The following is a 14,200-nucleotide window of genomic DNA, read 5'->3' on the forward strand; positions in this document are numbered from 1 at the left end:
TGTTGTGTGTGTGTGTGTGTGTGTTTGTGTGTGCGTGTGTGTTTGTGTGTGTGTGTGTGTTTGTATGTGTGTGTGTGTGTGTGTGTGTGTGTGCATGTGTGTCTCTGTGTATGTGTGAACACAAATAAAGGTATTAAAATGTGTGTGTGTGTGTGTGTGTGTGTGTGTGTGTGTGTGTGTTTGTGCTAGGTAGCCAGCTGGGCCCTGTGTAATAAGTCTGTATGCTATAGGCTCTGTACCGGAGGTGTTTAAGACCCGCTAGGTGCCAGGATGGAGGGAGGGAGGCATGGCGTCCTCGCTCGGTGGCGTCTACCGCCCCGGAAAAATGTACCTGAGCTCTGCGGGCGATTATTCACAGTCTCTCAGGTTCCACCGGAGCTGGAGCCTCAGCAGATTGGCCTGGCTCTGGAGGCCCAGGCCGGGGACGCTCCTACACAACAACATTAAATCTGATCCCTGTACTAGGCCCATGGACGTGCTGCATCCAGAATGAGACCAGGCTTAATCCATGTCTGCAGTTTATATTTCTCACTGTGGGTATTTTTCCTTTTTTTTTTTTTTTAAAGTTGTCCTATTATTGTGTCAGGATAAAGTGAAGCCTATGGACATTAATGGAATTTAGTGTCAAGGTTAAAGTAGTGTCTACTTTGTGGTGGAACATATACTGTATTATGCATAAATCTATTACTATGGCAAAAAAATAAATATATATTATATGGTATGACCACCAAATGGTATGTGATAAGGTATTCTACTGACACTTGGTCAGACACACTAAAGAGTGCTGTGTGAGGATTTCATTATATATTATATATTATTATATATATAATATATAATATTTGCAATGTTTCCATTCTATGAGAACGTTTTTACTGGTGTGATTTGATGGCAATAGCCATCTCTGACTTCCATGACTAAAGGAACATTTATGGAGCTGGTGGTGTCATATCTTTAGGTGAGGGTAGTGCTGTAACACCTCAATTATCTCCAACAAGGTGTAGAACTGCTTCATTCAGGAAGTCAGAAAACACCTCCAAGCCACTACGAGGTGACAGAATTACTGAGGATTGGTCAGGAGTGTGAAAGTCAGGAACAAATGGGTTTGAGTTCTGAGGAGCATTTTAGCCAAAAAGAAATGCCCTATTTGAGGAGAAGGGTTGCTTAATAGAATCAGAATGTGAAGTCACTTGTGCTGTCACATAGCACATGCAGTAGTAATGGAAATTTGCTAATGAAAGAATGTATAAAAAAGTATTTCAATGTGAAAATTCTTAGTTGTTTACCTTATAATCACTGAAGCTCTTGGTCAAGTTATTCAATTAATGGAAGGGTTTTCTTAAGTAATCAACCAATGTAAAGCAGACATCACATTCATTACTATAATTAATTCATCAAATGAGGATGGATCCTACAGTAGGCTAAATTTCATCATCAAATAATACAATGATACTGTTCTCACTGCATTCACCAAACCTCTCCAGAAAACCAAATTGTAAGATGGTGTCAATATTTACTCAGGCTGCACATAACCTTACGACTGACATGTGTATTAAGAAATATAAGGTCAAATACTGCATGCCTGCCATGTGTATTAATCATATGCCTATGGATGTCTGTCTCTGTAATGAGCTAGAGACCTGGTTGTTTTGGGGGGTGTGAGTGGTTGGTCTTCAGCAGGTCACTGCGAGCTGAGGACCCCCAGATGGCCGGCCTGTCCCAGCCTCTCCATGTCTCTCACCAGAGGAGACTGATCGTCCCGCTGGCGCTTTGTTCCCCCGGAGTGGACATGCTCTGTTTTTATGAGCACGCTGCCCATAAAGGGCCTGGAGGGGTGCCCGCAGTAAGCACCATGCAGGCTGGATGGCGCCTCACATACTTAAAACAATTTTTAATGTTTTACATCACTGTGTGCCAGCGGATCATTTGCTCGGGGTGCCGTAATTCCCAACTAAGACCAGCATGTGTGTCTTAAATACAACTCCAGGAAACAGTGTACATACTCTAACATGTGGCTTAAACGCAAAGCAACACATGGATGATCGTGTCAGCATTTTGAAAGTGGGCATCATTGAACTTTATTTAGCCGTGAAGCATCTAGTGGCATGTCTTTGATGCAACATTTACGTATGAGTGGTCAGATTATCAAAATTGATGATGACGCATAAATTGGGCACATACAGTAGTGCTACTTGTAAGATCTCTATTTTTTACCCAGTAAAACTGAAATAGCGTTGTGATTCTCTAATGCAGAGAAAGTGAAAGGTATGCTCTAATTATCCAGCCCATGATGGCCGTGGCCCTGGGGACTGGCATGGTGTGGTCTGCACTCAACAGGCACGGACCAGCGAGTCCAATCAGTACAAAGATGAAAAGGCGGAGGACAGCTCCTTCAGAGTGACCTTCACATCCACTGTTACACACTCACCAGCACTGAGAGTCACATTACATCTTGTGATGCACAAGATCCTGCTCCCTCACACAACTATTTTTCAGTAATGATGTATGCCATAGAAACCTTCCCTACTAATCTATTACATTGCGTTTAAGTGTGCTATATAAATAAATGTGACTTGACTTGACTTAATCTTAACTCCACACATAGCATCCAATAATGTTTGATGTATGAAACAAATCATCATCCTCAACAGTTGTTTTGTACCCAAACGACTGCCTGAGCATTAAGCTCCAATGCTGGGGTTCACAAGTTAATAAATAAATGACTAGGTGCACAACTCACTGTGTGGCTAATAGATTGAATGTGAAGAGTATTCCATGCTACTCCCCATCCCCATCCCAGAGCATCCCCCAGCATCTCCCCTGTCAGCTCCTTAAAAGAGACAGTAAGCATTGTTATTGTCTTTGTGGTGGCATTCTCACCCGTGAGTGTTGTTCCAACTCGGAGCTTCAAATGGCATTCCTTCAAAGTGTCACCATCCAAAACAATGATCCCTGATTATTTAAACCATTTGCACATGCCAAAAATGTTGCAAACTAGACCACCCTGTGGGTGAGGAGCGGAGGCTATACCACCCAGGATTGAGACGTGGTAAGTACCTGCCAAAGCCCCACCATTAGGCACCTGAGCTAAATTTGGCACAGCCGCAGTGGCCCCAGCATCGCGTTCACACCTGCTGCGGCACTGTCCCAGGCCAGGGACGGTCTGCACAGTCCTGTGGGGGGAGTTTGGTGTGCTTAGGGGTTGGGATGCCCACCACTCAGACAACAAACAAGGACCCCTGTGGAGCTGACATGCAGTGTCTCTGGGATCTAGACTCGCTTCATGGGAAACGCACTGAAGTTTACTGGGCTTTTTAAAATTAGTGTTGCTTGTTTTTGTCAACACATGATGGAAAACCTCTACATACTTATCTAATCATCACACAATGATTATGTTGTCCAATGTAGGACTTATTAATAAAAACAGAATATAATATAATGTCTTGGAATCCAATTTATAAATTCAGTCCTCCATGTATCAATATAATGTACACATGGATGAGATTAAAACAAAAATACGTCCCATTGATTGGCTGAGAGAGTTCTCCAGTTGTTTGCATGTAAATCTCTCACTAAAGCTAATTGTGAACACTGAAAGCAGAAGCAGTTAATGGGTTAGTGCTAAAAGACCAACAACAGAACTGAAAACGGAGAAGGATGGATAACCAACAACGCAGGCTTAACTCACAGCTGAACTGATCAAACTCAACACAAATGTCCCAGCTCTGGAGGTCCCTTATTAACCAATTAAAGAGCTGTAAGTGATGAATGTTGCCCTGGCCTGTACCATTATTCCATTTGGGCCCATTCACCACCCACGTGAGCTTGCAGTGTGGAGATGGGGTGGGAGGATGGAGACCACACAGGAGAAGCAAACAATTTGACCGTCGCTGAAAAGCAGACCTTAGACTCACCCGTATCACACTGGAAAACAAACAGAATATTCTAATTGAAGTCTCTAAATAGAGTTTAAACAGAGTTTGAGTTTGAACTTCTGACTATAAAACGCCATGTAAACCAATTCAGGCCAAACTATCCTCAATCCTTACTCCATACAATCCCAGGACAGATAAACATGTTCTTTCTCTTACTCTTCTCAGTAGCTTCTAGACTAGATTGGTGAGCTGGAAGGACTCAGAAAATGCAGAGTTGCAGACCTCCACCAAAGCCAATATGTCACAACAATGTTAGAGAAAGTGAAAATAAAATCCTGGATCCAGCCCTCAATCCGGATCTGCTTCAAAACATAACGGGCTATTTTTTGACTTGTTTTCTATCTCTCCGCCAACTTCAACAGAAGCAGCATGAGCAGAAAACATATCAAAGTAGGGGGTTACTTTTTGCATTTTCTTTTTCTGAATTTTAGTTTCTGTGATTTGTTATTTTTTTGTTTGTTTGATTTGTCCTTCTCTTGTCTCACTACACATGGAGAGGCAAAGAGCAAATATATGTAGACAAAATATAAACAGTGGCTGTGTGATGCGTGCTACTTCTGGCTCATGGGTGGCCTACCATGAGGCCTCAGTGTTTTCATGTTTGTGTTGCGAGACTTGTAAAATGGAGGTTTGGGAGGGTGGCAGAGGGCTCTTATAGACACTCTCTGACTGAGTTCTATCCAAGGGAAAATTCTTGTCTCAGTAGCCTAATTTTACTACAGACATTATTCCAAGACATTTTCTTAATTTAAAATGACCCTTTCCTGCCTCTTAGTGCACCATGATAGTGGACAACAACAGTCATAATAGTGTAGAAAAAAAACAAAATGTCACTTTTCATGTAACTGTTTACAGCTACTAATGACCATTTATGTTTACCTAAAAGGAAGCACTGTTCATCACTTTCGAGAAAAGCCTTCAGCCACTTGCCATTATGAGAATCAGTGCATGTGATACTCCGACGGTCATGGATGTTCCAGCATGTTCCCTTGTCATTTTTAAGAACGTGGCTCATCCTCAGCTGAGTAAGTGTTGGAGAGACCTGCAAACGTATCTGTGGCCCAGGCGTGAGCATGCTGACACTTCATTCAAAGGCAGCTGCAGAGTGTAGGCCTACACCCTCCAGAAAGATGATAATCGCCTTCAGATGCTCACAACATGACACAAGACCATCTCAGCAGAGAGGGAGGATTGTTTTGCACTTGCACAACCTAGGATGTGTTTCAAAGGTCCATCTGCACCCATGCAATCCTTTCACTGATATACACCATATAATACATAGAGTGACATCATAGTATGCTTAGCAACAGGCCATTATATATATATATAGTACAGCAATACAGTATATATATATATATATATATATATATATATATATATATATATATATATATATATATATATATATTGGCTCAATGTTTAAAAACGAAAATACTTTGTTGTGATTATTAGTTGGATTCATAACCATAATAATAAATGCATAATAATAAATGTTGTATAAGCAATGTCTAAGATGCATCAGAAGCAGGCTGCATGACACAAAACGCTTCCTCTGTTTTGGAGCGGGTCATGACTCCGTCTGCAGAGTGTCCGTACGCCAGCAGGGATTTGGCCCTAATCCTCGAGCTGCAGTGGCACAAGACCCGTTGGCCATCTCGTGCCCGTGGCCACAATCCCCCAGTATGCGGCGCAGAGTGTGGAGAAAGCCCAGCTGTAGGATGGCTGTAACGCAATCTGTGGCCGGTCACAATGCCTGTGTTCAGCGAGTCGGGGGGAGCAGCCCGCGCTGGTTACGCACCACAGCAGGTGTGAAGAGAAGCTCCAGGGCTGTTGCTGATTGCTCCAACCCCTCCCCTCCCCTTTCCCTTTCTCCTCTCCTCCTGCCTTTCTGTTTTTCTGGGGTTTTTTACATTCGTGCATTATACAGTATTCGTATTAATATTATACAGTATTAGTATTAATATTAACATGAACAAATAAATGAAACCTGTCAAAATATGTCAATAATTGAAATGGAAAGTTCATGACCGTCACATAACGTTGTGTGTTTAGGCCTAATTGATAAATACAAAGCACTTCACTCACATCTCACTATTTCTGTCTTAACTGAATAACCAGATGAGTGATCTGAGTGGTGAGTGAAAAAAAGGATTTATAATTTATAAGGCGTTTGTGTTCATGATTTTGATGTTATTCATTTACAGCACACAGACTCTACCCGAGTCCTACATCTTGGTTTGTAGATGCATTGCATTTATAAAAATGAAATGCAAATGTTACAGTATAAGGAATAACAATTGTCTCTTCAAATTATATTTTTTATTGTATATATAATTGTAAATATATATATATTGTATATATTTATCATATTATAATTATATATCTAATATCTATCTAATTTAGGTCTATTATTATATTATATGATAGTTATCTTATTTTATATATCTTTACAAATAAATAAATGCATTTTCTGGGTACATGTATGTCATGCCTTATCAGTGGAGCTGCATATTAAGCTATGTCTAAACCAATTGTTTTAGGTGTTCAAATGTATAGTTTAGTTTTCTTATTTTCCCGAGAAGCCATGCAGTGCCATATGTGAATGCCAAAAGTCAGCAGAGGAGTTCATCATATCAGCAGCCGCCTCCCCCCACCCTGAAATACAAACACGAAAGCTCACGTTCAGACTGCGAGTTGAGAGGGAGGAAGAGATGCAGAAAGCCCAGGCTTAGTCGGCCTGAGGATTTAACGCTGGGCACGGTGTACATTACATCTTAAATCTGGACAACCGCGGAGATCAGATGCACGGATGCAATGTTTTCTACACTGAGTTTCAGAGAGCCAACTATGAAATACGTCATGTATGATACCTGATGCTTCACTCTGTCGGGAATTTTTGTTTTAAAAAATATAAATTTCTCTTTAGGGCTTTAATTGGTTAAGTTAAGAGAGTTAAGAGAGTTTTCACCAGCAATTTCGTAAAAAAATACAAAAATAATAATCTATTTCAGGGAACACGAATAAAATATGATGAACCATTCCAGCCAAATATTATTATTAATAATAATAACAAGAAGAAGAAGAAGAAGAAGAAGAAGAAAAAGACGAAGAAGAAGAAAAGGAAGAATATAATTAAACAATACTATAATTATTATTATTCAATCATTAAGATATGTCTTTTTCATATTTATCGGAGAGTAACCCAGTATCTGGGTTGTGTATGTTTTGCAACCCATTATATTTTTGTTTTTCATCTTCTCATTTTTCTTAAATAAGCTTTCATATAATGTCTTCCAATTACACATGACTAATGACCTCATAATTGTGAACAGCATGTAGTCCTCCGTGCGCAAATTGATCTACCCATGACTCAGTGAGCTGGCCTACACTTGCGCTTTGGCTCTACAGCGTCACCTGTTGTAATTAACCGATATAACAAACTACATCCAATAGACGTTTACTACACACAGTTGTTTCTTAAGACTGTTCTTGAGAGTGTTTATGAAGACCAACTTTAAGCCCTTGAAAATACCATAGGAAATGTATCTGTAAAGAAGTGACTTGATATATCCAATAACCTAAAGGCAGGAATGAGTCAGACATTTTAGCTGTGGATAAATCAGAAATGTACTATCTCCGTACAACTATAATTTTTACACACGGTTAGGCTATATACTCAACCAGTTACTAATATAATCCACATTTTACCATCTTTTTAAAGAGCAGAACATTAAATTAGGCTATTATTCATTTCAGTTATTTATTTAAGTAATCCCGTAGCCACTTGATGTGAAATAATAATAATAATAATAATAATAATAATAATAATAATAATAATAATAACACATTCGTTTTTGTCTATTCGACTTATTTGTATAGTAAATGAAACATCTTCTCTCAGTGTTTTTTAATTTTTCTGATTGCTTCCATTTTCAATTAACCGTCCAAACCATATCAAATAATCACCCAGTGTCACTTGAAGACAACGTGGACAACAATCTCCATAATTCATAACTTAAAGATAAATTCCCTTTTGCCATTACATGACAGATATTTCGATATCACCATTGCATTACGCACATTAAGCTTTCTGTCATTAAGTTAAAGACGCCCCTCAGCCATAGCCATTGGCTTGTCGTGTGGTTTGGACGCGCCCCCTGGAACAACTGGTCAGTATAAATCCGAGCCAAACTTCCATAGCGGTACGAAAGTTGAGGGTTTCCCAGCTTATGCACGCCCACACTTCTGATTCCTGATAGGTGTCAATACATACAACTAGTGTGGATAAAATATTCCCTGTGCCGCCAGTGGCAGTGAGAGACACATCAGCGGAAATCCTTTCAGTTCTTTGGAAATAAACAGATAAGGACCATGGAGTTGGATATCTCTTTCCCAATCACCTCCGCAGACGACTTTTACGACGACCCATGTTTCAACACCAGTGACATGCAGTTCTTTGAGGATTTGGATCCCAGGTTGGTACACGTTGGTCTGCTGAAGCCAGACGAACACCAGCAGAATGAAGACGAACACATCCGCGCACCAAGTGGGCACCACCAGGCTGGAAGATGCCTCTTGTGGGCATGCAAAGCTTGCAAAAGGAAAACAACCAACGCAGATCGCAGGAAAGCCGCAACTATGCGTGAGAGGAGGCGACTGTCGAAAGTCAATGATGCGTTTGAGACGCTGAAGAGATGCACGTCCACAAACCCGAACCAAAGGCTGCCAAAGGTGGAGATTCTCAGAAATGCCATCAGCTACATCGAATCCTTACAGACCTTGCTGAGGGCAGGAGGAGGCCAGGAGGAAAGCTACTACCCAGTGCTCGACTACAGTGGCGACTCTGACGCATCCAGTCCGAGGTCCAACTGCTCTGATGGCATGGTATGTTATTCACACCGTTCTGACAAATAAATGTGTGCAGTGTGAGCTTTGATAGGTCTTCTCTCGGGTTGTAGTATACTTGCATCAGTTTATCTGACAATTTTACTCTCTCCTGTTTAGGCTGACTTCAGTGGGCCAGCTTGCACTTCAAGGAGAAGGAACAATTATGACAGCGCTTACTTCAACGAAACACCAAATGGTAAGAGTGAAGTCAAGCTGACATATGGAGATTAAATGGGCAAAGACAACTGAGATACCTTGAAGGCAGTGGTCACCAAATGTGAATATCGTTTCAACATATAATCTGTTTCCTTTCAGATTCCAGAAACAACAAAAACTCAGTTATTTCCAGTCTGGACTGTCTATCGAGCATTGTGGAGAGGATCACCACAGATACCTCTCCGTGTCCGGCTGTTCAGGAGGGCTCTGAGGGTAGCCCCTGCTCCCCCCAGGAGGGATCTGTGCTGTCTGAGCCCGTTGCGACCGTCCCGTCACCGACCAGCTGTATCCCTACTTCGCACGACCCCAACCCAATTTATCAAGTGCTGTGAGGATATCAGCGTTTGAGAAGCCAATGAACGAACTGACTTTACATTCTTCAGAACGAACTTATTCCTTTTCACATAATTGTTATTGACAATTGCCTATAGACTTATCGTTATAGACTTGCCTTTGAGATGAGTTGAGATAAATGAATGATTGGGTTCAGTTTCATGTCGGCCTTTAGCAAGTTTGTGTCCAATATCTTAAATGAACACTATTCCTGTGTAATCTTCAGCAATGATAGGTCTTTGTCAGTGTGTGTATGAATGCACTGTGTCAATGTGTGACCCTGTGGAAGACTAAAAACTAGGTGGCACTAAATCGATAAGAGATTAAGTAAATGTTTGACAGTTAGGCCTACCCTGCAGTTGACAGAAATAATTGAAACCTACGAGAGGAATTTACTTCTGGCTACCCCCGCTGATGACCAATGATTATTTTTTCAACATGAATGTCATCTTTCGATTCCTCCGTTTGACAATGATTTCTCACGATAATGAATGGAACACGAGGACCATTTTTGTATATTTTGTAAATAAGAGCACTGCTGAAAATCAAACAAAATCTTTACTTATTTAATGTTGCTTGTTGAAAGATGCTTGTATTGTTGTGCCAAATGTTAAACTTTATATTTATAAGAAATGAGTGTTTGTCAACATTTTACAAAATAAATATTTATACAGATTAGTTTACATTTTCGTTTTATTGATACATTAATCTTGCACTCTTAAAGGCTGATTGAACCTGGAGATGATTGTGGACATGACCAATTGTGCATTCTAGCCACAGACGGCTAGGACTTCACTCTGAGTTCTATACAATTGTAGGCCTGTCAGATCGGTCTTGGCCTAACATATTTGTCGAGACAACACACACATTTTGATAGACGGAGAAACATCTATTAAATAATAAAAACCTAGGCCTACTTCACTTCACCTGAATACTAGGAAACATTCTGGAGTTTACAAGATTGCATATCATTTTAGTTCCCCTTAGCCCAGTAGCCTACTGTAGACATTATCAAGAGACACTTTCGATTGGCTCTTCCTCTTTTAAATCAGGCATCTGGATTTTTAATCAACAGCCAATCAGAATTATTCATCGTGACCATATTATTAGGATATTTATCAACATTATATTTAAAAATACCTAGCACAACATCGCTATAATGATAACAGTGGTTGATAAATCAGACAAAAGACAAAGAGATAACCAGAAATCACCAGAGAACAAGTTCGGAGTGAAAAACTGTCACTGTCAGAAATGGATAGGCTACCATGAAATATGATCTGGAGTCAAAGCTGAGGAATCAGTCGTTCACACATGTACCCTGATTGACCAGCCAATGGGTAAAATAGCCAGTAAAAGCAATCATTTTGTTTCTTTGGAAAATTTAAAAAAATATATATGCGAAAATATGTTTGCTGCATTAGAAAAATGAGGATAGCATTAGAACACTACAATTACCCTAATTTTTATATTTGACTTCATTAGTATATAAATATATGACATATGAAATATGTAATAGTTCAAATACAAAACCCTTTAAATCCGTCTGATCACTTTTCTTTTAAATTATCATTTTTTGTCTGGCTCCTATAGGTTTTCAATATTTCCGACCAGGAAGAGAGAGATATTTTGTGGTTTTTGAAGCGAAATTGTTTGATTAACGTATACTGTGTGGAGAGCATTCACTCAACATAGTTATCTCATTTTTGACAGAGGTGGCGTTTAGAGGGTTTTGCGTCTGAACTCTTTGTAGGCTAATACATAGGCTACTGCTCAAAAAAATTAAGGGAACACTTCAACCATACATTGTATCGGTACTCTGAGTCTGACACTGTTTGGTTCTGAGCACAAGTAAAACTTTTGAGGCAAGTGTTTTATTTTGCAAGAACTGTTAGACATTCTGTGAATGTAGTTTGAGAATGGAGAAAAGGGTGGAAGGTTTCAAAAAATGTGTTTGAACAATTGTGGAAAACTGTAAGTGTTCCCTTAATTTTTTGAGCAGTATATTTCTTGAATATTATTTAAAGGAAGTGAATATGATCTTTTGCCACTAGTATTCTTTCACCAGTTTGCAATGACAGAAAGATAGTAAGCCAGTATGGAGCTATGGTTTTAGATTCAACAAGTGAAAAGTGAAACAAAACATTAAGAACAGAATTTGATTGTTACTCATACTCTCTGGTGTGCTCCCATGGGAATATTTAAACAATGTCCACAGTGCAGACACTCCCTACCTGTATATTGTTTGGTTTCATGTTCAAGATAATATGAACATAAAGACTGTCAAGTTCATGGTTTTAAGAAGAAGGATTTTATTGTACTGCGAACAGCAGCAGGGCAACAGACATAGCTGAAGAGTAAAACGTTATTTACAAAAAAAACCTTGAGAACCTAACAGCAGTCCGGGGTGAGGCAGGTCAGAGGTGACTACTTCTATAATTCCAGATTGAGGCCTGTAGGAGGGATTTCACACAACACAAAAGAGATGCCAAGGCATCCGATGCCGGTCGTTTCTGTGCTATGGGTCGAGGTGCATTCTGGGCAGCTACGAGGGGCGGGTCAGAGATCCGGCTGGCATGGCGGTCACGTGCCGACGCCTCATCCTCCTGAGCTGGCAGTCTACTTTCTGCGGCGGGTGGCAGCTCCCTTCTTGCTGCTACAGTTTGGCAAGAGAAGAGCACACGTGAGAAAAGCCGGGGGAGGACACACACCCATGAGGGGGCCCAGAGGGAGTCCTGCTCCTCACACTGACCTCTAGTGTCATGCAGTGGGCTGGACACCTTCACATGGAATCGTATCACTACATGATATGAGAGACACTGCCTATCTCAATGATCCATTATAACTACAGTATATGATATATTGATGATGGAAATAAAAAATGCTGCAATATAATAGTCTTGACAGAAACTTTAAAAGCATCTAAATACAATGCTTGACAGACTTTAAAAGCATCTAAATATAATGCTTGACAGAGACTTTAAAAAGCATCTCATTAGCCATTAACTGTTATCATTTGCTTTGCAATATGTTTTTGTCCATTTCTTACACAAACTATGGCTATGGTCAATGGCTCCTGTAGAGATCCTACTACATGTCCTGATGAAACACATGGCTTCTACAATATGTATATCAACCTCTGATTAGTGAACACGCTGAGCCTGTGATGGTGCAGGGTTACCTCACATGGTGTCATGCAGTCATACCATGCAAAACTTACCATCATTCCTTAGTGAAGTAAAAACAAAACACTTTCATCACTCATCACACGAGATGAGCAATGAAAGGGTCATGGAGAGGATAGGACATTTGAGCTAGATGGATACAGACCTCCACACTATACACAATCACAATAATTAACACACCACAATAATACTATCAGGTGGCAAAGAAAATTACAAGCTCAGAGCAGAATTTTCTTTTTTTCCCAACCGAATTACCCAGCACCCCATCTTACTTCATTATGACAGTACTCAGTACCCAACAGTTTTGAGACTATATTCATGATACATGTACTAAATGTTTGTTTTGTACAAAATATGAGCTTAATTTTCTTTGCCTTCAGAGCGATCCTTACCAGATGGAAGGCAACAGAGCAGGAATGGACCAAAAGCATGATAGCCGTAATGTCCCACAAGGACCGTTTGACATTACAGGAGGTACAAGTAGTAATGATGAGGACAGTACTCGAAGTACCTTTCTGTTGCTGTGGCAACAGTAACCAGGTTATTCACTCACTCCACTGGCATTGGATACCAGGTTCAGTAGACGGCAGAAGAATGAGTGCCTACGGTTTGCCAGTACGCTAAGTCTCACCCACATCTTCCATGCCTTTTACAAAAATGTCCTAAATACTTACGGTCTGTCTGTGCTGTGACTATGGACCACTGGCTCCAGGTGCAGTGTTTCACTTTGGCTGCTTTAGGACATTGTTTGTATGGCCTTAGTGCAAATGACAGACTCACCACAGCGAGTGTGGTGCGGTTATGTCTGACATGTTGCATAAGCGTGTGTGTGTGTGTGTGTTGTGTGGTATGTGTGTGCGTGTGTGTGTCTGGGTGGGGTCGGTGGTTGTGTGTGAGAGCGAGTCTAGTGACTAGTACTGTTTCTGGTCAGAAGTTATTAGAAAGGGATGATGTATGCATTTCTCAGGAGAGGCAGCAGTGGCCTTTCTCAGAATTGTGGAAATGCATCAGTCTACCATGCGTCTGGAGAGTTGGTGTGGGATCTGATGGGAAGCATTACTTACTGTTTCTGCAGCTCATCAATGCGGTTTCGCAGAGAGACGACCTGAAAGCAACACATTCACATTGCAGTCTTTAAATAAACACAGGCTGTGCGGTGTGACAGCAGCGAACTGCTCACCTTCGCTTCTGAAGGGGGCTCCTACCTTTCAGCTGGGAACTGGGTCACATTTGAGAGACTGGATGAAACTAAAAGCCACACACACACACTATGTCGAGCTGCCCTTGCGTAAACTCTGACACAGATTTGTGGTTTCGGCTGAGGAGTTCTCATGGAACATTAATGTGTTTTCTTTCTCACTCCCAAATAACAGCAAGAGGCAGGGGAGACTGTGCATGTTTGGCTTGTTTCTCCAGCTCACAAAAATGGCCGAGCACATCTTTGGAGGAACCATCAAACCTGTTTGTGCCGCTCATACGCATACAAGGGGATCATACTCTCAGCACTGATGAAGCATTCTTAGCCGCTCTGACTCTGTACACACCCACCTACCTGTAGGGGCAAAAGGCTGTTCTCACCAAACCTTGGGCACCAGCCCAGAGAGTTTTTTTTTTTTTTTACGGTATTTTACAAACTTATACTGAAAG

The 14,200-nt window shown here is 40.8% G+C and overlaps 2 protein-coding genes across 8 annotated transcripts in view; one reads left to right on the forward strand and one right to left on the reverse strand.

The window, feature by feature from the left end:
- The first annotated feature begins 8,160 nt into the window (after window positions 1-8,160).
- LOC143126181 (myoblast determination protein 1 homolog 1-like) lies at window positions 8,161-9,967 on the forward strand. The gene is made up of 3 exons (XM_076288094.1): window positions 8,161-8,816; window positions 8,937-9,015; window positions 9,135-9,967. Exons 1-3 carry the CDS (start codon window positions 8,304-8,306, stop codon window positions 9,365-9,367), a joined length of 825 nt encoding a protein of 274 aa, XP_076144209.1. The 5' UTR covers window positions 8,161-8,303; the 3' UTR covers window positions 9,368-9,967.
- Window positions 9,968-11,660: 1,693 nt separating this feature from the next.
- Window positions 11,661-14,200, reverse strand: part of tnnt3b (troponin T type 3b (skeletal, fast)) — a 12,320-nt gene continuing 9,780 nt past the window's right edge. For 5 of the 7 annotated variants that reach the window (XM_076287070.1, XM_076287068.1, XM_076287075.1 and 2 more), the window contains one exon: window positions 11,661-12,024. In XM_076287070.1, coding sequence (XP_076143185.1) covers window positions 11,988-12,024 — 37 coding nt within the window. In that variant the 3' untranslated portion in view covers window positions 11,661-11,987. Of the gene's footprint in view, window positions 12,025-13,617; window positions 13,659-14,200 lie in introns of all 7 variants that reach the window. The other 2 variants (XM_076287071.1, XM_076287069.1) reach the window with 1 other exon arrangement.

The sequence above is a fragment of the Alosa pseudoharengus genome, unplaced genomic scaffold (genome assembly GCF_046254945.1).
Source record: "Alosa pseudoharengus isolate Yale_2024_CS ecotype anadromous, Long Island Sound unplaced genomic scaffold, YU_APseudo_1.1 YU_APseudo_1.1_scf_16, whole genome shotgun sequence".
Taxonomy (NCBI): domain Eukaryota; kingdom Metazoa; phylum Chordata; class Actinopteri; order Clupeiformes; family Clupeidae; genus Alosa; species Alosa pseudoharengus.

Excerpts from the sequence above, each read along its gene's own strand:
- LOC143126181 (XM_076288094.1), top strand. The coding sequence starts at position 8,304 with ATGGAGTTGGATATCTCTTTCCCAATCACCTCCGCAGACGACTTTTAC. Across the intron at positions 8,817-8,936 it reads CCAACTGCTCTGATGGCATG|GCTGACTTCAGTGGGCCAGC; the intron begins GTATGTTATTCA and ends TCTCCTGTTTAG. Across the intron at positions 9,016-9,134 it reads CTTCAACGAAACACCAAATG|ATTCCAGAAACAACAAAAAC; the intron begins GTAAGAGTGAAG and ends GTTTCCTTTCAG.